Below are 23719 nucleotides of genomic sequence, written 5' to 3' on the forward strand. Positions count from 1 at the left end.
GAATCGATGGTACCGTCAACATGATCCACGAGATTGTTCTCGCGGAAGAGCAACTAAAAGTACGTCTTCCACGCGAAGTATGTGGAGTTAGTGGCATCGAGGATGATGGGGACGTGTTCGTGGATGTTGATGTCGCGGATGTCAGCGGGGTGCGGCCCGGCGAAGGGGTTGGAGTAGGTGGAGGCGTTGGATGACACGGCGGCGACGCAGGGATGAGGAGGAGAGGCGGCGGCTAGGGTTAGGTGGTGCGGCGCGGCGGGAGAGGCGGCGCAATAGAGGAGGGGAGGCGCGGCTGCGGGTAGGAGGGGAGGCGCGGCGCGGGGAGGAGGGAACGACGGCGGCGTGGGGCGACGGCGGCGGCTGCGGATGGCAGCGGCGGCGGCTCGAGGTGGCGGCGGCTAGGGTAGGCGGAAGCATTTAGGGTAGGATCGAGATGGTATCTGATACCATGTAGGATTGATTGTGTGCATCGATAATTCTCATTGATCATGCACTAGGCACATATATAGGTACAAGGGCTGCATGATCTCAACCGTATCCGCTATACAGGGAAAAGATCAGGAGATATCGCTAAGCTAGGAAGTAAATACAAGAGATCCTAGCCGCCAGATATACATGCAACGACAACCGTGCTCAACAGGTATCAAACCACAAACCTGAAAATATCAACCAGTGTTCTCCCATAGTTTTGATGCCGCAATGCCAAGGTTGCGATGCACGCACGCAACCATTAAAGTCATCAACCAACATAGGCAAGAGTATCAACACTGGTATTCCAGGGACAGAAAACTGAAAAGCTAGGTCGACGTCGCGAGGAGCCGAGAGTACGAATCACCATTGTCGAGGATGTAGCAGTCGTGATAGATATTGCGAGGACAATCCTCCTCACGGCGACCGTGAGAAAAAAAATCCAAAACCAATCTGGCGAAGCAAGATCTGAAGGACCATACCTAGACAAATTTAATCTGTCAACACCATCATTGACCTCGGGAGAAGATCTAATTGTCGAACGAAAGAACAAAGATTACTTATTGTAGACGATGGCATCTCGAAAGAAGAAGACGATTACTAGCAAAACCCTAAACTAATCTAAGGGCAAGTACAATGGTCCTATTAAGCAAGCTATAAGCGATTCCACCTCAGGGAAATTCTGAGCTGGAGGAGAGTAAAGGCAGGAAAGAGAAGGGAACAAGCGCTTCGTCAATCGCCCGCATGTAGCACAAGATGTGAGAAAGTTCCACCCGCTTTGCAGCCTGAAGCAAGTGCTAGCGCTATCACTCCCGATCTCCCGCGACTCATCATCCAATCAACTGTGTTTTCCATGCATGCATACATTAATTACTCCAGCCAACCTGCAGCTCGTAATAAGCCAGCCTTATTACACGTGACTTCTTTTGCAGAGGCTATCGCTGACATGGTACTAGTATATAGCCAGTAGCCAACGCTTCTATTAACCATGCTCTAATGAAAACACTATTAACAACTTCACTAGAGACCGGGTTCCCCACCCCTCCAGGCGCCGTTCAAAGGAGCGAGAACCGATCTATGGTGGAGGTGAAGGTGGTGGCGGCGGTTAGGTTTTTTCAGGAGGAACTCTCGTGGAGGCGGGGGCGGCTAGGTACAATCAATTTTCTTGTTATTAAAAAAACTAGCTACATATATATGACAGGGTTTCTCTAACTTAAATCACGTGACTTTATGGTGTCTAACCCATGGGTCCCACAAACAAATTGGTCCACGGCTCACAACCACCCAAAATTACATTTATAGGCAACTTATAAGTAGAGCATCTTCCTCCCAATATATAGGAAGATCTCATACTAAATTTCAGTTTTTATACGAAGAGAAGTTATACCCTACTAGTAATATTTTTTGCGATTATATTTAAGGTAAAAGAATATTGCGCAAAGGAATGTTGCCTTAAAAGCGAAACATGAGATTTTCCCAAGACCCAAAGCCAAGGCAGCAGAGAAGAAAAATAATAACCCTAGGCGCTGCTGTACAGCTGGGCCGCCGCAAGCTACGCCCCCTTCCCCTCCGCCCGTCTGAACCCTCGCCGAAAATATCTCCCCGCTGCTCGCCTGTACCCTCCCTGCCCTCTTTACCTCTTTCTTTCTTGTGTCCCAAGCCAAAACCTCCCCGCCCGACGCGGGTCTCGCGAGCATCGGGCCGTCCACGTACGCGCTTCGACACCGCCGCGCCGTCCGATCGCAGGCCAACGCGGCGTGCGAACGTGCCAACCGCGACCGAGCGGAAAGGAAAGCAAGCGCGGCGCGAGCTGTACCGCGGCCCTCTCGCAGATCCGCCCCCGCGATATCCAGTATTTCAAACCGTGCCCCTGAGGCCCACCCCGCGTCATTCGCCGCTGACCGTGCGAGGCGCGATTCATTACCTGCGCGGAGGGCCGGGGCGCAAAATCGCCGGGCACGAACCATCGGTTGGTTACTCGGCTCCGCTGCTATAATTAGGCAAGCTAGGGGGCACGTCCCGTCTCGTCTCCCTCGTCCGCCGCCGCGTGTTCGGAAGCGAGCGAACCCCGCTCCCCTCCTCCTCGCCTTGGTAACCCACCCCGCCCCACCGCCGCCCCGCTCATACGCAGATCGACGCAGCGCCAATGTCGACGGGGGGAGCTTCGCTGGTGCGCCGCGCCCTCGAGGCCGTGCGCCGGACGCCGCGCTGGCAGAAGAGGCTCGTCGTCCTCACCGTAGGGTGCGTGCGCCGTCTCCCCTCCTCTCCCCTCTCCTCTCCCTTTCCCGCCGCCTCCTCATGTTTTGATCCGTTGCTCGTGTTCACTTGTTCGATCGATCCGTACGTGCGACGCCGTGCATTGTGCGCGCTAGCTGTGCGGCCTGCCCTTTGCTGGTTCGGCAAAATTTGCCACCTTTTGGTGCTTGCTGAGATTTTCTTAATCTGTAGTTCCGCGGAAAGGATCCGAACCGCGGATTTAAGCGGGCTGATTGATTTGTTTAATTGACGAATTGCTCCGGTGATGACCAGCAACTCCATTACTGCACCATAGATGTTTCGCTTTTGCCCTTGTGAGTTGATAATATTACTTGTAGATCCATCTATACATTGTAGAGCCAGTAAAGTAAATGGATCTAATTGTCTGCCGCGTGCGTTGTGTTCGTGGGCGTGAGGGATTAATTATGTTGTAACTTGCAAGATCCTTCCATTTCCGTCTCCGGCCTGAAATTTCAAGCTGGCTTCATTAGGTCGTTCTTGGCATTCGGAAATTCTGTGATTTTGAAGTAGAAACCTACTAGTACATCACATTATTTATTTAGTGCTGAAGATACGGAGGCCAACACAGACAATATGCCTTGCATAGTATATAAGGCGATCATGTCTTTACATTTGTTCGTAACAAGTGGAGTTGGGTATTAGCTACAACTATACAATCCTAAATACTGTTGCCCATGTGGATACAGTAAGGTAGCAGAATAGTATGGTTAGTCTATTTATACCACAGTAAAAATAAAGTAAGGTTTTAAACCAATTTGATGTTGTAGTGCTGTGTTGCACAATCTAGTTCGTAAGATAATCTGTCCATTTTTACCTGCAAACCAGTGTCACCATTGGAACCTATTACTAAAATAAGGGATATTTTTACCATAGTAAGTTACTTCGTTTATAGTTATATAAGTTACTAATTGGTAAATGGACTAAATCTTTAGCTTATAAGCCACATAAATGTTTGAAGTGGCATTTATTTGTTTATGAACATTATTTTATATCAGAACCCTTGACACTTTATTTCTTCAACCTCATTGCAGAGCTGGCACTTTAAGCTATGCTTGCCAGGATAACCGTGTTCTTCAAATCAGTGATGGAACGGGGGGCAAGAAAAAAGTGGTTATACTTGGAACTGGTTGGGCAGGTGCAAGTTTCTTGAGAAATATCGACACTTCTTTGTATGATGTCCATGTGGTATCACCTCGCAACTATTTTATGTTCACTCCTCTGTTGCCGAGTGTGACATGTGGCACGGTTGAAGCACGCAGTATTGTGGAGCCAATTCGCAATATTGTGAGAAAGGTACTGTTTTGATAGTATAGTACATATGTGGGTCTTACTTTTCTATTCTGCATCATTTTGTATCTTCCTAGTATGTTGTACCTTATAGGCAAGTAAAATTGTACTAGTTTGACCAATACCATTGATATATCTGAAGTGTTGGCACGGTAAACTTGTGTATTTTGCAGAGAGGTGGTGCATTCAGATTCTGGGAAGCAGAGTGCTACAAGATTGATCCAAAAAGCAAGAAGATCCACTGCAAATCAGGTGATGGAACCAATGCTGACGCCAATGGGGAGTTTGTTGTGGATTATGACTACCTTGTTGTAACTGTTGGAGCGAAACCAAATACTTTCAACACCCCAGGAGTTGCTGAAAATTGCCATTTCCTGAAGGTCAGTACCTACCTGTGTTATCCGTCATTAGATAGATACAAATTGTACTTCCATTTTTTGATTTATCCCATACTAAACCTTGATCAAATAACTGTGCGTGCTGCTCTGTTTAACATACCTTTATTCATCAAGTTAATGCAATACACTCCAATTGACAATTTTTTCCCAATTGTACTGACAAACTATGCGCTTATCCCCTTTAGTAGGATAGCAGCTTGCATCTATTTGCTGTGTCCTTTCATCATGATAACTATGTGTTGTGTGCTGCTGTGCATTACTTGTGAGTGCGTGCCCTTGAGCGCAAGTGTTTTATAGGTTACATTCTATTGCAAAGCAGCTATATATACATTTTGTACAATTTGTCGTAATTTGATATATCTGTTATTGTGTAGGAAGTAGAAGATGCTCAAAAGATTAGGAAGAGTGTCATGAAATGTTTTGAAAGAGCTGCACTTCCTAATCTTACTGATGAAGAGCGGAAGAAGAACGTTCATTTTGTTGTTATTGGTGGTGGCCCAACAGGGGTAGAATTTGCTGCAGAGTTGCATGACTTTGTCAATGAGGACTTGGCAAAGTTGTATCCTGATGTAAAGAAGTATGTGAATATTTCAGTAATTGAAGCTGGAGAGCATATCCTTACGATGTAAGACCCTTGAGACATCTTCAGCACTTTTTTGTGGCATTTGTAAAATATTCACTTTTGAATTTGTCATTTCTTTTATATTCAACTGAGTAGGAATTTCCTGGCAGCACTAGCACATATATTACAGATACCTTAGATCTGGTGATAATTTTTTTTTCATGTTTCATGCAGGTTTGACAAAAGAATCACCAATTTTGCCGAGGATAAGTTCAAGAGGACAGGCATAGATTTGAAGACAAATTTTAAGGTCGTGAAGGTGTCTGATAAGACGATAACCATGAGTAATCCTTTAACTGGAGAGATTGCTGTTCCTTACGGCCTGGCTGTTTGGTCCACTGGAATCGGAACCCGTCCCATAATTATGGATTTCATGAAGCAAGTTGGTCAGGTATATCCCGGTCTGCATCCATAACAAATCATATTTCACTATTCACATTTAAGATGTTCAATACATTTTTTGTAGGCAAACAGGCGTGTGCTAGCAACTGATGAGTGGCTTAGGGTTCTTGGATGTGACAATGTATATGCACTTGGTGACTGTGCAACTATAAGTCAAAGAAAAGTGATGGTACGCGCATTGATCAATTTTGAAGTATCATTTTAGTTTACCATGTCAGATATTTCAACATTTGAGTTGGACTTGGAAGTTTTATATAGGAGTAACACTTTCAAGTTTTAGGGAATATTTTCTGTTGGTATGATGCTTTAATCGACATGAGTATCCTTTCTTTCTCTCTTGAGGTGGAAAAGTTTAGCTTCTTAGATGATAACCATTCTTCTGTCCCCCTATAGAAGAATGCTCTACATTTGTTTTAGCAAAAAAAAAACCATGCTATGCCAACTAGTATACATGTTTATACTTGATGATTTTCCGGCATTTCAGTGGTTTCTGACATCTGTGTTTGATTATTATTCATTACAGGAAGATGTTGATTCAATCTTCCGGGTAGCAGACAAGGATAATTCTGGCACTCTGTCTGTAAAGAACATAAAAAATGTTCTTGGCGACATCTATCAAAGGTACCCACAGGTGGAGTTGTATCTTAAAACCAACCAAATGAAGGGCTTCCATGACCTACTGAAAGACAAGGAGACAGAAGAACTGAACATTGAAGAATTCAAGAAAGCCCTTGCTCAAGTGGACTCGCAAGTCAAGATGCTCCCAGCAACAGCTCAGGTAATTGCTGTGTATGTCTTAGGAACTCAACATTGCCTACTATGCAGAGTGGCAAATCAACTTCAGCGTTGATGATATGCTAAGCATGTAATAATGATTATTCCATGCATCAGGTTGCTGCACAAGAGGGAGCTTATCTGGCAGATTGCTTCAATAGGATGAATACTTGTGAAGAAAATCCTGAAGGCCCTCTGAGGATTAGGGGCGCAGGGCGTCATCGGTTCAAACCTTTCAGGTAATAAATTGGACTGGTTAAAAGTAAACCTTGCATTTTTGCTGTGCAAGGTCAATAAAATGTAAATCTGATTTTTATTATCATCGAGTGCCAGTAAAGGTCTGTAGACATATGTTTGGCAGTTTAGCTATGTCACTCATCGTTCCAAATCAAAGAGGTGCTGATTTGTTGTAGAAATAGAAGAATTTCATTGTCATAGCTATAATTGATCATCCCAAATTGCACATGTACAGGTACAGGCATCTCGGCCAGTTTGCTCCGCTGGGTGGAGAGCAGACTGCTGCACAGCTGCCTGGTGATTGGGTACATGTAGGCCACAGCACTCAATGGCTGTGGTATTCTGTCTATGCAAGGTAAGTCTCTCGCTATCCAGTATGCTTTGTTCCTTCTCCACTTCAAGCACTGATTGGATGCTGGTTCTAATGGTTATTTATTTACTCTTTACCAAATACAGCAAGCAATTCAGCTGGCGCACACGGATGCTAGTTGTGACTGATTGGGGAAGGCGTTTCCTCTTTGGAAGGGACTCCAGCAGCCTATAAACTGAACTACAGATTGGGTAGTTCGTCTTCTTTTGCCATCTGAGGATCTGCTAGACTCTGATGCTGCCTTCATCATACCGCATCATTCGTTTCGTTCCACAATTTTGAGAGCTCAGTTCGTTAATAGCTTAGCAAGGTTTTGTTCGCAAATTTTGTTCTTGCCAGATACGGTTTATATCCTTTTTATGTCTTGTCTTAATACACCTGCATCGTTCAGGTGTCCCTAGTAGAGATGATCAGAGGACGACTTGTGTCCATCTCATTCATTACGAATATTTGCCCTTCTTTCATGAGAATACAGTCTAGATTCCTCTTTGTTAGAACGATTCATTTGTCTTTTCAAATGAAACTTTGGGCACGGCCGCTGAATAGGGAGCAATCGCCCTGGTTCTTGTGCCTGATTTTATTAATGTGATTCTCGCAGAGCATAATCAATCATCGGTTGATTACGACAACGTCAAATCCCCGCTCCTAGGTTGTGGATCCCCATGACTAATCGGGCGTTGACAACTTGTTTGAGAACAAACCGCACTCCGTACTGACCTCCCACGACACATCCAAGCTGGTTTAACAATGGTCAGTCCTCTGTGGACCCAGAGCTGAGTTGTGGAGTGGAGTTGATCCGAACAGGCACTAATTAGCATTCCACTGATCAACCTCCTGTACCAATGAATGCATGCGGTCGTCTTTTTCGCGGACCGTGGACTCGTGTTCAGTGCCGATGGAGAGGCGACTCTTCTCGGGTGGCCTCCTTGCTCTCTTGGAAAGGTCGCGTACAGCCGCCGTTGCTGCGCAGCCGGCTGTGCCATCGCGTAGTTGCCCACGCCTTATTGATAACGTGATTATAGAGACAAAAGTAACGAACAGCGATCACATTATTGATAACGAATAGGCATCCGTTCGGTAACAAGTCGCGACATTTGCCAAAAGCAACTGTTGGTGATTAGGCAGGGATTAAAATCTTAATTAATTAATACAATTAATTCTCAACACTTCTGAGCCTGCACCACGTGACCCGCATGTTAATGATGATAACATACAACAAGCGCTCAAATTGAAAAAAAAAATTCAACAAATCATACAACGGAATGATTCTGGTAACCATGGCCGCCTATAACTCATAACATGGCCGCCTATAATAATAACATCTACTCCGTATTTTTCGAAGGATGATGGAATATATGGAGCTTTTTTTTTGATGGGATGGAATATACGGAGTTCACCACCATTGATGTTTTATAACTTATACTTCTTCATGTACTCGCGGAATATGACTCGGTCAAAAATGGTTCTATTATCTTCTGATAAAAGCTCCTTTATTGGTCCATATGGTCTATCAAGATCATCAGTGCTCAAAAAGCATGCGATTGAGATACGTGGTTGTACGGTTGGTTTGAGCAGAACCCGGTGCTCCACGCTCTTGAACCCCCCGTTTGTAATAATCTACACAATTGTGAAAAGAAGAAATAAGAAATTTGATTTCAAACAAATCCATCATAGTGATCAATGAGCGTTGGTGATTAATTTATTAAAAATGTTTATGGCTAATTCATTTTGAAATTATTAAAAAATAAAACTATTCTTTATAAAATTACCTTTTTCTTAAATTTTGAACTTGTTTCAAAACCGTCCATAAATCTTTAATAACAAATAAAAATCAATTTTGGAAAACGTGACATTAACAACAAGAATAAAAATATGCATGTGATTGGTCCAATATCAATTGGTAACGTCATTTCATATAGTTTTTTCCCTATTTACTAATAGTTCAGAGTTTATGCACTATTTTGATATAATTTTAAAATTAAAGACTAGAACTTGAGATAATGAAAGATTTGAAAATATATTGTATTCAATCTTATATCAACACCCATTCACAAAAAAGAGGTACTAAAAAATACATAATTTATATATTAGATTAAATTGGGATACAATTGTATACTAACAATAAAAAATAATTATTTGAAAATAAAATTTATAGTAGAATATTGTAAGTAAAAAATATTCCTAACGGAGGGAGTAGAAGATAAGATAATTGACTTATGATCGGAAGTAAATAAACATTTAAATATGTTTTTCATATGAATGAATGTATAAATATATAACTGATGTATATCAATTTGGTTAGGTGAAAGTGTGACGATACCTGCATCATGTCACCCATATTTGCCAGCAATGCACCCTTGACTGGAGGAACATCGATCCAAACATCTTGATGAAGAACTTGAAGGCCGCCGACACTGTCTTGGAGGAGCAAGGTCAGAAACCCAAGGTCGGTATGCTTGGTCCCACCCATGGTCAAATGTGGCTCTGGACATATCGGGAAATAGTGACACGCCATTGACCTTGAGTTGAAGCATCTTGTGGTCGCTAGATAATCACTTCCAAGACCTAAAGCTTCTGATAATAACTCAGACAACTTCCTCATAACTCCATCGATGCCTTCCATGTACCTCCTCACTTCTTCTCTGTACACTTTCACAATGTTATAAAAAAGATCGTTTTATCTTTATTATAAACAAAAACACCCTTCACTTTAGTTATAAATTAAAGATTGATCTCTATTATATTAGAAAGAAAATTACATTTGGTTTTCTAGATTGGAGTGATATATTAATACTAAAGTAACCAAATTTAAAGTCATTTACATCCTCATAGAAAATAGAAGTCAAAGAATCATCCCCAACAGGAAGACCAACTAGAATCATATATGAAGTTAAAAGTGTCATAAGTCGAAGAGGCCCAAACTCTACTCATACACCAGAATCATCATGACCGGTCTTATGCACAATTCGTGTGAGCCGTCTTTAACTTTACTAAAAAGTAGATTAAAAAATCTTTAAATATTAATATTTTATTTATGAATAGAGCATAAAATCATAAATTAACCAAAAATATAGGTTTTGATAATGGCGGATCCAGAAAAACAACAATATTATTTAGGCTAATGAGAAATAAAAAGAATCTGACCTCTTACACAAAGGATGATATGGTTAACCAAGTGCGCTAATCTTTCATATTTATTAATATTATAGTAAATTTTTGTTAGTTGTATGTACATCTGCATATATCAAAGACTAGTTATTCTATGAGTATAAAAAAAGACAGGTTATTCTAAAAGAAAACCCTGAACTCAGAATGAATCAGCTAGCTAACCAAGTTTATTAATGACTTCTAATTATGTTCTACCAAAAATAAATGGGGTTCACTTTCACAAGCTATTTTTTTTATTTTTCTAACATGGGAATGCTAATTTAAAAGTTATTTTTTTTAGAAAAGGAGGACGACCCCCGGCCTCTACATAAAAGTTATTTTTTTTGTGTGTGTGTGTGAACTTAGTTATAATGGATCACCTGCAGATTTGTGGTATTGCTTCAAAGCTTGCAGGGTCTTCAAGAACCTTGCAAGACAAGGTATCTCTCCAGTCGGCCGGGGTCGTCACCTTGAAATCTCCATGAAAGCTGAAGAAGTTAACCTTCTGAGCAAAGTCACGCGAGTACCACTTTGCCTTCTCCTCCTGAGGAAGCTCATGGAAAGCTCGGACACCTCTCTGGACTCCCTCGATGACGCCGAGAGGAATCCCGTGATCGACCAGCTGAAAGAATCCCCATGACTCGGCCGCTTTCTTTATCTCCTCCACGATCTCCTTCCGACTCTCTGGGCAATCAAACCCGCTGAGATCAATCACAGGGAATCGAAGGCCGCGAACCTTGTGAAGACGCTCGTCGTCTACGGGGAGTGAAGAGTTGAGGAGGTTCTCCGGAGGGTGTATGAACATGGTGGGAAGCTTGGTGACGCCGGCGTCGACGAGCCCTTTGACGCCGGCTTTGCTCTCGTCGAAGGCTTTGATCTCCGTCTCACGCTGGCTGTAATCCACAACTGGCGCCATGGCTTGTTTGAGCAAGAACAAGTTTGCAGGTGATCGCTCTGTTCTGCCCGTTTATATGTAGGTGGAATCGGGAGCAGGTTTTGAAGATACGTTGGTCTCATCGACGGCCTGTGCTACTGATCAAGCTTTGGTTTGCACGCCTTTTGGCAGCGGAGCACGCTCACGCGCTCGTGCAGTGCGAGGTAGCTATGCTTAATTTGGCGCGAACTTAAACTTGTGCGAGCCGAGCTGGAGCGTTTGCCACAGCCCGTCAGAGAAGAAACAACACCAACAGCAATATAGAAGGATTACTCTCGCGGCAATGATGATGCTCAAATGCCTAGCCCCAACGGTGATCCAAAGTCTGGCCTCGTCCTGGATCAGCTTTAGGATGTAGAGGGGAGGAGGGGAGGCCTGGATTTTCTTTCTGAACACTCTAGCATTTATCGTTTCAAATAACCCAACTGACAACCATAGTGAGGGAAGCCATGGCCTTCTGATTTGTGGTATCTGGCTTTGACATATTAGTCCATCAACTCTTTGTGTTGCGCTCCGTCGCCCATCTATTTATCTAAAGCGCTCCTAGTTCCAACCACTCATTAACCATCCGCCAAACCCGCATCGTGTACAAGCATTTGTGAACACGTGGGAGAAAGTTTCGTTATCCGCTTGCAAAGGGTGCAAATGCTACAATTTACCCAACTGCCTTTTCTCCAACCTATCATCCCTCCAAATCCTGTTTTGTACCGCCAACTAGGAGAAGAATTTGACTTTCGAAGCTTCAGAGTGGTGAAACAACAGCGAATCAAGTATCTCTCCCTTTGTACTGCCAACCTGGGCAGCGGCAGTGGGGCACCCTCTCCCCTTGCCGGAGGGTGGCGACGCGTGGCATCGCCCTCTGGCGGCGCGGCCATGGGACATGGCGACACGGGCTGGCGGCGGTGGCTCAGGGCGTGTGGTGGTTCCCTCTGTCGTGGCGGCGGTGGGATCTGGCTTGGGACCGTCGACCGCGCTGGTGGAGGTGCTGGTTCGGGTGTCCCCTGCACTCGGGCGCTTCTCTGTGCTGCTAGCGGCAGCGAGCTCTGGTGGCCAATGACCAGTGGTGGCACGGGCCTTATGGGGTCTCGGCGTTGGGGATCTGACGTCCGTGAGCCGATTGGTGGCGCAGGAGTGGCGGTGGCGGCCTCCTGCTCCTGGAGATGCGCCAACGGTGCACGGAGCTTGGCGGGTGTCGATGGTGCCGGCCGCATGCCCGCACGTGCAACGAGGATGGCATGGATCTAGGGTTCACACTCGGGCGCTAGAACCGGGCCCCGGGCGGATCAGAGCTAGTGCTTCGGGTAGGAGAGGTCAGGATTAGCCCGGGATGTGCTCGCGGGTGGTGCTCGTGCTCCCTTCGCAGGTACGGTGCTCGATGATGGTGATCGTGATACCGTTGCATTGATGCGCAGATCGTCATCGGTGTCCACGGACATGGCGTCGTGTGAGCTCGGTGCTGGCTCACCGTCGGCCAGCGGCAGCCCCCCCCCCCCCCCCCCCCCCCCCCAGTCCACTGGGCATTGGCCGGGGACGCAGGTGCTGGTGCCTCCTACGGTGGAGGAACCTCACACGAGATAATCTTGCTAAAAGGCGCCATGTGGTAGACACAATTTGTGCTTGTTTTGTAATGAGGAGGAAAATGTTAAAACATCTTTTCTCTGATTGCACCGTGGTTGTTAACACTTGTCAAATAATTTCTGAAGTGGTTGATATCCCTCTTCCTTGCTCATTTGGTGATTTAGCTATCAATTGGAAGAATAATAAAGTTGTTGCTATTAGTTTGATTGTACATGCTACCTTTGTGGAGCTTATGTTGCTTCAAAATGAATTTGTGTGTAAGGGTTGCACTTGAAGAAGTTTGAAATGCATTCTAGGCATGGTGAGCTCAAGCTGCTCTGCTTCTCAGATGCTTAGAGCATCTCCACTAGGCCCCCCAGGAGCACTTTTTCAGTGCCGGCGGTTGAAAAAGTCCACTCACGCTCCCAGGACGTCAATTATCTCCGGATTTGGCGAAAAACCTGGCCGGTGCTCTCACCCCAAACTCAGGATCCCGGGGGGCGGCTGGGGGAGGAGAGAGAGTGTTTTGCATGCGGTTGGGCCCGCCGCCAGCCTCCCATTCCCTCTCTCCCCACTTTTCATCCGGGGTCCACCCACGTGACTCTCTCTTCTCTTCTCCTTCTCTCCACCCAGGAACGGAGCAGGGCGGGCAGCGGGCGAGAGGTGCGGGGTGCAGGCCAGGGGCGCGGGGCCACAGTGGACGGTGCGGGGAGGCGGCGGACGCCCTCGACCTCCTCGTCGTCTCCTCCGGCGACGTTGTGGGCGGGCGCGGGCGGCGAGGCCTGCCATGGGCAGCGAGCAGAGGTGCGGAGGCGCAGGTCACGGCCAGCTCGGACGGGGCGGCGGCGAACCGAGCCAGGGCGGCGCGAGGTCCGCGAAGCGCGAGGCAAACCGGCGTCGACGGCGCGGGCGCTCGAGGCGAAGTAGCTCAACGCAGAAGAGGCCTCGGCCGCTGTTCGAGTCAACGCGAGCTGGGACTCGGGGATGCGGTCGTGGATGGAGCAGGGCAAGATGGGACGGCGGCTCGACCGCGGTGGAGGCCAGGCGGTCTCGCAGGAGGCCTCGAAGGCAGTTTGGCGGCGGAGGGCGAGCAGGCCGGTGCGGCGGGACAAGCGGGCGCGCGTGGGACGAGCTGCAGGGGCGTGCGGGCGCGGCGAGCTGCAGGGGCGGCGGACGCAACGAGCAGGCCGGCGGGGACGACATGGCAAAGGCCGTGGCGAGCAGGCCGGCGTGGTGGTGGCGGTGCGGTGGAGTGAGGAAGATGAGGCGGCGCACAGAGGAAGAAGAGACAGAAGTGCTAGGGTGAGGGGATGGCTAGAAAAATCTTCGTTCCCATTGTAAAATTTTCGCCGGGGCCTCTCCAGAAGACCGAAAAAATATCTTCTGGGAAACACAACGGCTGGAGATGCTTTTACGGCTCCTCGATCATCACTGATGAGAACTCCTTAGGATTGGCTGGAGGTGAACCTTGTGCGGGGTGATCTACAAGTCAGTTTTCAGATGGGAAGCTCTGTGCTAGCTAGCTAATCCTATTCTCAATCTGTTTATGTTCTTGTAGCCCCTGTGCTGATCATAGTCGACTTTATGGTTGCAATAATTTTCGTTGCAGCTATTTTGGTTGTGATCGAGCGCTGTATAACCATGTTTTTTCTGTTGTTTGCCTCTTCTTAATAAAAGTTGGCGCAGCAGGGAAACCCATTTCTTTCAACAACAAAAAAAACTTGGGGACTCTTTGCTGAATATAAGAGCATCTCTAGCATCTAGCAGACCCGTATAATGTTGACCCGCAAAATGCATTTACAATTCATGAAAAAACAGATTTGTGGGCCAGCGCGGGTGGCGGTCGAGCAAACCCTGCAAAACGGACCCGTAAAAAAGGATATTCGGCCGGCGGGGGGGGGGGGGGGGGGGGGGGGGTGGCCGAGCAGACCCCGCAAAGCGGACCCGTAAAAAGGGATATTTGAAAACACATTTCTTTGCTTGAACGACATTGGATACATAGTAATTCACCAATTCTTTGCTAGAATAGCAAGACCAAAGAAAATAAGAACCACAATTAGGCATTTTAGAAGATATCCAACTTCCATAACTGCTCCCACTAGTTGGACCAATATCTTCTCCATGCCTTCATTGTTGATCTACGGATTCTTAATCTTGCATTCTTCGTTCTTCTTCTTTGATTCTAAAGAAATAGACGTTGCTTCCCCAAGTTTCTTCTCTAATTGCACATGCAGCCGCATCATTAGCCCTAATTCTACCAATGAGTGCACAGACATCTATTAATTTTCTTTCTATCAATAAATCAATGTAATCTTCTTCCCAATACCAAAATGAGCATCCACCTTTGTACAAACATGACCATCTCAATAAGCTATCAAAATTGAACCGAATAGGGTGACAAAGCCGAATGAAACAAGAACATACCCCATCGTTTTTGCATTTGAAGAATACCCATCCAGAGTGTTTCGGCGTGCTAGATGTTAGCCGCAGCACTGTCTGCTTGCAGTCGTCGCACTGTATGAGCGGTATCGGCGAGCCGCTGCGCGAGCGCCTAGCCCGGGCAACGGACGGCCGAGTCCTTGCCGGCAAACCGTCGACGGCGGCTAGAGGAGGAACCAATACATGCATGCGGCGTTGGGGCTTTGCTGGGGCTGGTCGGGGTGCTCCTCGACCAATCCATGGCTTGGCGCAGTCACCGGTGGCCGGAAATGCGAAATTCGGCCGCCGCGACAAACAACCGCTAATCTGCAACTTTCCGGCCCGCCGAGGCAGGAGGAAGTGGCGGAGAACAATCTCGGGCGTGTGGTAGACCTCCTGCGTGATCCCGCCGGCTAGTAGGCGGCGGCCCGGCCGCGTGGTGGGGAAAAGCGTGGGGCGGCGGTGGGTGGGGAAAAGTGCGAGCAGAAATGTCTCCCCTCCCCCCCCCCCCCGCGGCGCCAACCGCTACCGCTATATACATGGCACCGACGGGGCGAGGGGGGGCCCGCGTTTTCGCGGGTTGGGTGGGAATTATGCCGCGCCCCGTAAATTTTTTACCGGTCCGACCCGTTTGAGGGGTCTGATTGGGCAACATTTTTCGCACGGACCCGTGTTTTGGCGGTTATTTTGCAGGTCGGAGCATTATACAGGGTCTGCTAGAGATGATCTAAGGGCATGTACAATGATGCTATCTTAGGAATGCCACGTAGGATAAATGATAAGGTGGAGAAGAGAACTCGTAAGAAAATGTTGTCTTCTCTTATTTAAGAGAAGACAAGAAATGATCTCTTAGTACAATATGTCTCACCACGTTTTTAAGAATAGCTAGTTATTGAAGATAAGGCTAAGATATGACCCATTGTAAACGTCTTTTTTTTGTTATCTGTAAATTACATGCAAGATTTAAGATAAGACTATTTTATCAACCATTGTACTGTACAATGGTTGATAAAATAGTCTTATCTTAAATCTTGCATGTAATTTAGAGATGACAAAAAAGTATGTCTACAATGGGTTATATCTTAACCTTATCTTCAATAACTAGCAATTCCTTAAAACATGGTGAGACAAATTGTGCTAAGAGATCATCTCTTGTCTTATCTTAAATAAGAGAAGACAAACTTTTTTTTACGAGTTCTCTCTCCTCCACCTCATCATTTATCCTACGTGGCATTCTTAAAATAGCACCATTGTACATGCCCTAAGCAATCAGCCTGAAAAATGAAAAAAAAAATGTCCTTCAGGGAATACGGGGGTGGCATTTATTTTCTTTCTTATTTCCGTGCGTTTTTGGAAAGCTCGCGAAACAGTTCCAGCCAGTCCCTGGAGAAGTGACATTTGTCAAATGTGTGAAATAGCATCACCATTTTCCTTTCTACCTTTGAACCCTCGGCTGGATTTCAGCCCAAATTGTCGGTTCTCGCATTTGCGCGACGCTCTGACAAAGCAAGTAAGTCTGCCAGTCTTCAGAGCAGGAGGTCGTCCTGGTTGGGCTTGGGCGAGGTGAGCAGCGCGGTGTAGAGCCGCAGCTTCTCCTCCCCGAGCGAGGAGCACCTGGACAGCGGCCGCCGTGGGCGGATGAATGACAGCGAGGTGAGCGTCTTGCGGTGCCTGTAGCGGCGCCACGCGAGCTGCACGGCGACGGCGGCCCAGGTGCGCCACCCGTGCGAGTAGTAGCGCGCGCTCCGCCGCACCTTCTCGTTGGCGAAGGTGTAGCGGAAGTGCTGCGTCACGTACTTGACGTCCGCCGCCTCCAGCCCGAACGCCTCCGTGCTCTCCAGCGTCACCAGCGTCGACGACGCCGCCGGCAGCCGCTCCCGGAACGGCCGCCGCAGGCACCACGACAGCAGCTCGTCCCCGCTGAAGTTGCCCGGCCCCAGCATGCAGCAGCTCGTCCCGCCGTTCCGCAGCACCTGGCTGCTCTGCAGGTGCCCCCGCACGATGAACAGCATCCTCTGCACCGGGTCGCCTTCCCTCACGATCTGTCATGTGGTGAAAGAAACAGACTGTGATTTGCGCCATTGGTTTTTCAAGATGAATCGAGATAGATTTCTGTACGTACCACTTCTCCCTTGGGGAAGACGAGGGACTTGACCCGGTCGCAGATGTTCTCGAGCACCAGGTCGTCCATGTGGTGGAAGAGCGGCACCTGCCGGACGAGGTCGAGGCAGAGGTGGTACTTGATGTCCCGGCGGAGGCCCTCGGGGAGGTCGCGCACGATGCGGCACTCGTCCACGCCGCGCGTCGCCGCCCACCGCTGCCGCTCCTGCTGCCGCACCCGGTGCCGGAAGCTCTGCGGCAGGTTCTTGCGCTTCATCCACCACTCCACGCTCCGCAGCCGCGTGTGCATCGCCTGCTTCTTGGACGTGGTCGCGTTCAGGAACACCTTGATGTTCCCGATGAGCATGGTGACCAGGATCAGGCCGCCGGTGATGGTGATGATGTTGAACACTATCTCCGACCACTCCGTCGTGCTCGCCAGATTCCCAAACGTGCTGATCGGCGACAGATCGATGACCACACATCAGAAACAAGAGTCAGCAACTAACAAGATCGATCTCCCTGTTGCAAAGCTGTGATCACCTGAGCGTCATGAGGCCCCAGAAGATGGGGAGGAGGATCTTCTCGAGCCGGCTGGGGTTGGCCACGAGCATGACGGTCCACTTGTAGGCGCCGTACTGGTAGTTGTCGCCGCTGTCGAGGCACGTCGCCCTGGCGCTGGCGTTGCGGGCCCAGGCGAGCCTGTCCGCGCCCGCGCCGCCCCCCAGCCTGCCGGCGCCGCCGTAGTAGAGCGGCTCGGCGCACGCCAGCGCGCCGGCCGCGCACCCGCCGACGCGCCCGGCGCAGTACTGCTCCCTGAGGCACTTGGTCGCCCGCTGCGCCCCCAGCAAGTACCAGCACGCGCCCACCGCCTGCAACAAACGGCCAAGCGTCCTCTGCTGCCTCAGCAATGAAGCTCGCGTGCCAGCCAGACGGCCATGTGCGCGCGCGCGCGCGCGTGACAGGGTAGAGCGGTCACCACGCACGCGACGTACTAGGTACGACGAAGACGATGAAAGGACCGGTGAGGGTGGGACGTACGTGGGCGGCGACGAAGTAGGCCATGAGGTTGAGCGCGATGCCCCACCAGATGGTGCCGAAGATGTATCCGGCGACGTTCTGCATCCGGCGGAGGAAGCGCACCGAGTGGTAGATCTTGGGCAGGTACTCGAAGAGGAACGCCACCATGAGCACCGTCATCACCGACGTCGTCGACCCGGCCCGTATCATCGCCGGTATGCCCACCCACATCACCACCTGCGTCGCGCACGACGCCCATACATGCACACACACATACATCTTGCATCACGTATTCATTCACATAACTTATTATCTGAGCCAGCAGGACTGCACTGACAGATTCATTTTAGAAACTACGTACAATGATAAGCAGTACTATATGTTGTGCATAATAAGCAAAGAAGGCAAGCTGAGGAAAGATGGAAAATATCGGGCAGGCACAGCTCGCAGGTAGAGTCGCGCGTATCGGTGGGGCCTTGGCTGCGACCATTCATTGCGCAACCAACTTTGAATCTGCATTGAATGCGTCGTTGGCTCAAACATGGTAGCAATCCGACGGCTCGGCAACGGCCCCAATGTGGCTAATCCGACAAGTACGCATCATGCCTTGGCATTACACTAGAACACCATCACCATGCACGACGACATTTTTTTTTGAGAATATGCACTACAACATTCTACTCCTAGTACAAAGTACTGCACGTGTAAAAAAGATTTTTTTTTTGACATGGAACTGCAGGTCCTGCACCACGTCGCTGCCCGGCCCGGCTCGCAGACCGGTCCATCCATCGCTGTGCCTGTGCGTGGTCGGAGATGGGACCTTGCCAGGAGCAGGATGCGGTGGCGAAATGCAATGCTGCTGCATCACACGACGACATGCCAGGGAAGTCATTGCTACAGGCCTACAGCCTCAAAGACTCCAAATTCCTCATTCTCCGGATGTTTTGGACATGCGTTCGTTCGTTCCATCGTTCTAATCCGGCACTATGGGCCACTGCAGTGTTGTTTGGATGTGAAAGATGCTTCTTCGTCGTACCAATCAAACAAACAGTTGCTAAAACAATGAGCTGAGCTGACGGAACGCATGGACGCACCTGCATCACCGGAAGAATGACGAACACGTCCAGGAGGAGCCCCCCCTTCTTGGACCTCGGCAGCCGAGCGGGCGCCGCGCCGCCGCCGACGCGCTGCGCCTCCTCGTCGGCGTCGGCGTCGTCCTCCTCCTTCTCCTCCCCCGGCGCGCACGCCGTCCGGAGCCGCAGCAGCAGGTTCCAGGCGTGCAGGGCGTCCACCATGCACCGGAGCGCGGTGACCGCGGCGGCGAACCAGCCGTCGAGGAAGACGCACATGAGCGGGCCGCTCACGGACACGGCGTACAGGAAGAGCGGGTCGACCATGAGCCCCGCCGCGCACGCCAGGAGGTACGCCCGGTCCCACTCCCGCGCCCACCTCGCCCGCGGCCCGATCGCCGCCAGCCGCCGCCTGCGCTTGCCGCCCGGGCCCGGGGGCGTCCCCTTCTCGCGCTCGTCCCCCGGCCTATGCACGCCGCCGTGAGGGGACGCGGCGGAGGAGGAAGATGGCGAGGACGTCGAGGAGCGCGACGCCGAGAGGTCGGTCGGCATGATCGATCGATATATACGAATACGATCGTGGCGCCACTCCGTCCGTGCGCAGGCAGTGGCACAGCCGATGGCTATGGAGCTGATCGAGGGGAGAGGACGACAGCACCCGGGAGGCCCCGTGACGAGACGGGCGGATATATAGCACGAGCTATGCTATGGCGCCGATACGATACGTATACGCTGCTCTCACCGGGCACGCACGCGCGCGCTTGTCTGCTTGCGATTTAGCGTCGGCATGTACCGTGGCTGTGGGAACGGCGGGAGAACGTAGACGATGAGTACAGCAGCGGAGCGAGCAAGCGGTGGTCGCGAACGCGAAATTGTAGCGTGCTGCGACAGTGCAGAGGCCAGCGAGGTGGCCACACAGCAGCGATTCAGCGGTCTCCTCCATGTGTCAATTAATCATGCTGGTCTTCATGTACGTTGGCCCGTCGAGCGGCAGGCAGGGTCAGGGTGGTCCTGTACGTGCGGCTGCCAGCCACGGTTTGCCAGTTAAAACATGCTTGCTACCACCAAATTAATCACCACAGCCTCTCCTTCAGGTGGCTGTTTCTTCAGCGTGTTACCGTGAGTAGGCACCTACTATCTCCCTTTGTAAGCAAATCAAACAAAGGATGTGCAATCTCCTTGGCTCTATAATACCCAAATTCATACTCCTTCCGTTTCTAAATATAAGTCTTCTAAGAGATTTGAATATGGAGACGTATTTTAGAATGTACTCCCTCCGTTCATAAAAGAGTGTACTTCGAACTTTGTTGTTGGGAAGTCAAACATTTTTATGTTTGACTGTATTTATACAATAACACACCAATATTTATGCCATTAAATTAGTACATTATGATAAAATATATTTTCATCATATACCTATTTGGTTTCATAAATATTGATATATTTTTGCACTAACTCGGTCAAAATTTAAGATAGTTTGACCCTCCAACAAAGTTGAAAGTACAATATTTCAAGGACGGGGAGAGTAGATTCACTCATTTTACTCCGTATGTAGTTCATATTCAAATCTCTAAAAAGACTTATATTTAAGAACGGAGGAAGTACAATACTGCGCACATGAAAGATGCCCCGGTGTAATAGGTTTTCTTAAACGGGACCCCTTTCCATTAAATCATAATGAAAATACAAAGCCGATCCAAAATTGTTCAGGAGACGAAAAAGGGAGAAAGTAAGTTCATCGCACCACTAAAAAACCCATTGTAAGATGCTCGCATTTGAAACATTTACCATGGGATAAAAACCCAGTGATACCAAAACTAACCTATCAAGTTTAAAGGCAAGACATAACCAGCAAGAGCTCACCCAGGAGCAAAGTACAAGAGGAGTATAGCTCAACAACCAGATGTAAAAACTAAGAGAGGTGATCGTCAACTAAGAAACCAGCGGCACCAGACACCAGCGACAGTTGCACATTCTTCATCGTCGTGAGCCGTCGCACAGATCCTCATCATGTTCTTCGTGTTGTCCTTCAATAGCATTGCTCCTCGCTCAGGCGCAGTCTTGTCCTTGATCTTCAAAAGTCCTGCCCAAGAGATCAGGTTCACACAAGTTGCAAAAATAACATCAAAGGGGGTGCTTGGATGTTTAAACTCGAAGGTTGAACGGTTATGGCAGTTCCAAATAGTGTTGGGGAACGCAATATTTAAAAAAAAATTCTACGATCACGCAAGATCTATCTAGGAGATGCATAGCAACAAGAGGGGGAGAGTGTGTCTACGTACCCTCGTAGACCGAAAGCGGAAGCGTTTGACAACGCGGTTGATGTAGTCGAACTTTTTCTGGTTTCGACCGATCAAGTACCGAACGTACGACACCTTCGAGTTCTGCACACGTTCAACACGATGATGTCTCTCGAGCTCTTGATCCAGTTGAGGAAGAGGAAGAATTCCGTCAGCACGACGGCGTGGCGACGGTGATGATGAAGTTACTGGCGCAGGGCTTTGCCTAAGCACTACGACGATATGACCGAGATGGTAAACTGTGGAGGGGGCACCGCACACGGCTAAGAGATTATCTGTTGTGTTATTGGGGTGCCCCCTGGCCACGTATATAAAGGAGGGAGGGAGAGAGGAGGCTGTCCAGGTTGGGCGCGCCAGGGGGGAGTCCTACTTGGACTCCTAGTCCAAGTAGGATTCGCGCCCCCCCCCCCCCCCCCCCCCCTTTTCCTTTTTTCCCCCGGGGGGAAAGGGAAGGGAGAGGGAGGGGGAAGGAAAGAGGGAGGGCGGGCCCCTCCCCTAGTCCAATTCGGTTTGGGCAAGGAGGGGGGGGGCTCACATGGCCCTTTCTCCTCTCCTCCAATAAGGCCCAATATGCCCAATACTTCTCCCGGGGGGTTCCGGTAACCTCCCGGTACTCCGAAAAAATGCCCGAATCACTCGGAACCATTCCGATGTCCAAATGCAACCTTCCAATATATGAATCTTTACCTCTCAACCATTTCGATACTCCTCATCATGTTTGTGATCTCATCCGAGACTCCGAACAAATTTCGGTCATCAAATCACATAACTCATAATAACAAATCATCATCGAACGTTAAGCGTGCGGACCCTACGGGTTCGAGAACTATGTAGACATGACCGAGACACATCTCCGGTCAATAACCAATAGCGGAACCTGGATGCTCATGTTGGTTCCTACATATTCTATGAAGATCTTTATCAGTCAAATCGCATAACAACATACGTCATTCCCTTTGTCATCGGTATGTTACTTGCCCAAGATTTGATCGTCGGTATCTTAATACCTAGTTCAATCTCGTTACCGGCAAGTCTCTTTACTCGTATCGTAATGCATCATCCCGTAACTAACTCATTAGTTACATTGCTTGCAAGGCTTATAGCGATGTGCATTACCGAGAGGGCCCAGAGATACCTCTCCGATACTCGGAGTGACAAATCCTAATCTTGATCTATGCCAACTCAACAAACACCACCGGAGACACCTGTAGAGCATCTTTATAATCACCCAGTTGCGTTGTGACATTTGATAGCACACAAAGTGTTCCTTCAGTATTCGGGAGTTGCATAATCTCATAGTCAGAGGAATATGTATAAGTCATGAAGAAAGCAATAACAATAAAACTAAACGATTATTATGCTAAGCTAACGGATGGGTCTTGTCCATCACATCATTCTTTAATGATGTGATCCCGTTCATCAAATGACAACACATGTCTATGGTCAGGAAACTTAACCATCTTTGATTAACGAGCTAGTCAAGTAGAGGCATACTAGGGACACTCCGTTTGTCTATGTATTCACACATGTACTAAGTTTCCGGTTAATACAATTCTAGCATGAATAATAAACATTTATCATGATATAAGGAAATATAAATAACAACTTTATTTTTGCCTCTAGGGCATATTTTCTTCAGTCTCCCACTTGCACTAGAGTCAATAATCTAGATTACATAGTAATGATTCTAACACCCATGGAGTCTTGGTGCTGATCATGTTTTGCTCGTGAGAGAGGTTTAGTCAACGGGTCTGCAACATTCAGATCCGTATGTATTTTGCAAATCTCTATGTCTCCCTCCTTGACTTGATCGCGGATGGAATTGAAGCGTCTCTTTATGTGTTTGGTTCTCTTGTGAAATCTGGATTCCTTCGCCAAGGCAATTGCTCCAGTATTGTCACAAAATATTTTCATTGGACCCGATGCACTAGGTATTACACCTAGATCGGATATGAACTCCTTCATCCAGACTCCTTCATTTGCCGCTTCCGAAGCAGCTATGTACTCCGCTTCACACGTAGATCCCGCAACAACGCTCTGCTTGGAACTGCACCAACTGACAACTCCACCATTCAATATAAATATGTATCCGGTTTGTGACTTAGTCATCCGGATCAGTGTCAAAGCTTGCATCGACGTAACCATTTACGACCATCTCTTTGTCACCTCCATAAATGAGAAACATATCCTTAGTCCTTTTCAGGTATTTCAGGATGTTCTTAACCGCTGTCCAGTGATCCACTCCTGGATTACTTTGGTACCTCCCTGCTAAACTACTAGCAAGGCACACATCAGGTCTGATACACAACATTGCATACATGATAGAACTTATGGCTGA

General features: G+C 48.4%; 2 protein-coding genes across 2 annotated transcripts; one reads left to right on the plus strand and one right to left on the minus strand.

The window, feature by feature from the left end:
- The first annotated feature begins 2448 nt into the window (after positions 1–2448).
- LOC125548100 (external alternative NAD(P)H-ubiquinone oxidoreductase B3, mitochondrial-like) lies at positions 2449–7332 on the plus strand. The gene is made up of 10 exons (XM_048711782.1): positions 2449–2709; positions 3777–4038; positions 4206–4412; positions 4805–5055; positions 5227–5443; positions 5519–5623; positions 5978–6232; positions 6346–6467; positions 6701–6820; positions 6922–7332. The coding sequence occupies exons 1-10, from the start codon at positions 2615–2617 to the stop codon at positions 7007–7009; spliced, it is 1722 nt and encodes a 573-aa protein (XP_048567739.1). The 5' UTR covers positions 2449–2614; the 3' UTR covers positions 7010–7332.
- An 8956-nt stretch (positions 7333–16288) lies between these two features.
- Positions 16289–19974, minus strand: LOC125543164 (cyclic nucleotide-gated ion channel 4-like). Its single transcript, XM_048706417.1, has 5 exons — positions 19106–19974; positions 18033–18248; positions 17535–17863; positions 17014–17446; positions 16289–16933 (listed from the first exon to the last, which is right to left on the minus strand). Exons 1-5 carry the CDS (start codon positions 19631–19633, stop codon positions 16418–16420), a joined length of 2022 nt encoding a protein of 673 aa, XP_048562374.1. The 5' UTR covers positions 19634–19974; the 3' UTR covers positions 16289–16417.
- Between the last annotated feature and the right edge of the window lie 3745 nt (positions 19975–23719).

Source organism: Triticum urartu, chromosome 3 (assembly GCF_003073215.2).
Source record: "Triticum urartu cultivar G1812 chromosome 3, Tu2.1, whole genome shotgun sequence".
Lineage (NCBI taxonomy): Eukaryota > Viridiplantae > Streptophyta > Magnoliopsida > Poales > Poaceae > Triticum > Triticum urartu.

Bases quoted from the DNA above. Each gene is read 5' to 3' on its own strand.
- LOC125548100 (XM_048711782.1), top strand. From the start codon at position 2,615: ATGTCGACGGGGGGAGCTTCGCTGGTGCGCCGCGCCCTCGAGGCCGTG. The intron at 5,056-5,226 runs GTAAGACCCTTG...TGTTTCATGCAG, and splicing joins GGAGAGCATATCCTTACGAT to GTTTGACAAAAGAATCACCA. The intron at 6,821-6,921 runs GTAAGTCTCTCG...TACCAAATACAG, and splicing joins TGGTATTCTGTCTATGCAAG to CAAGCAATTCAGCTGGCGCA.
- LOC125543164 (XM_048706417.1), bottom strand. From the start codon at position 19,633: ATGCCGACCGACCTCTCGGCGTCGCGCTCCTCGACGTCCTCGCCATCT. The intron at 17,864-18,032 runs GTACGTCCCACC...CGTTTGTTGCAG, and splicing joins CCTACTTCGTCGCCGCCCAC to GCGGTGGGCGCGTGCTGGTA. The intron at 16,934-17,013 runs GTACGTACAGAA...ACCACATGACAG, and splicing joins TCTTCCCCAAGGGAGAAGTG to ATCGTGAGGGAAGGCGACCC.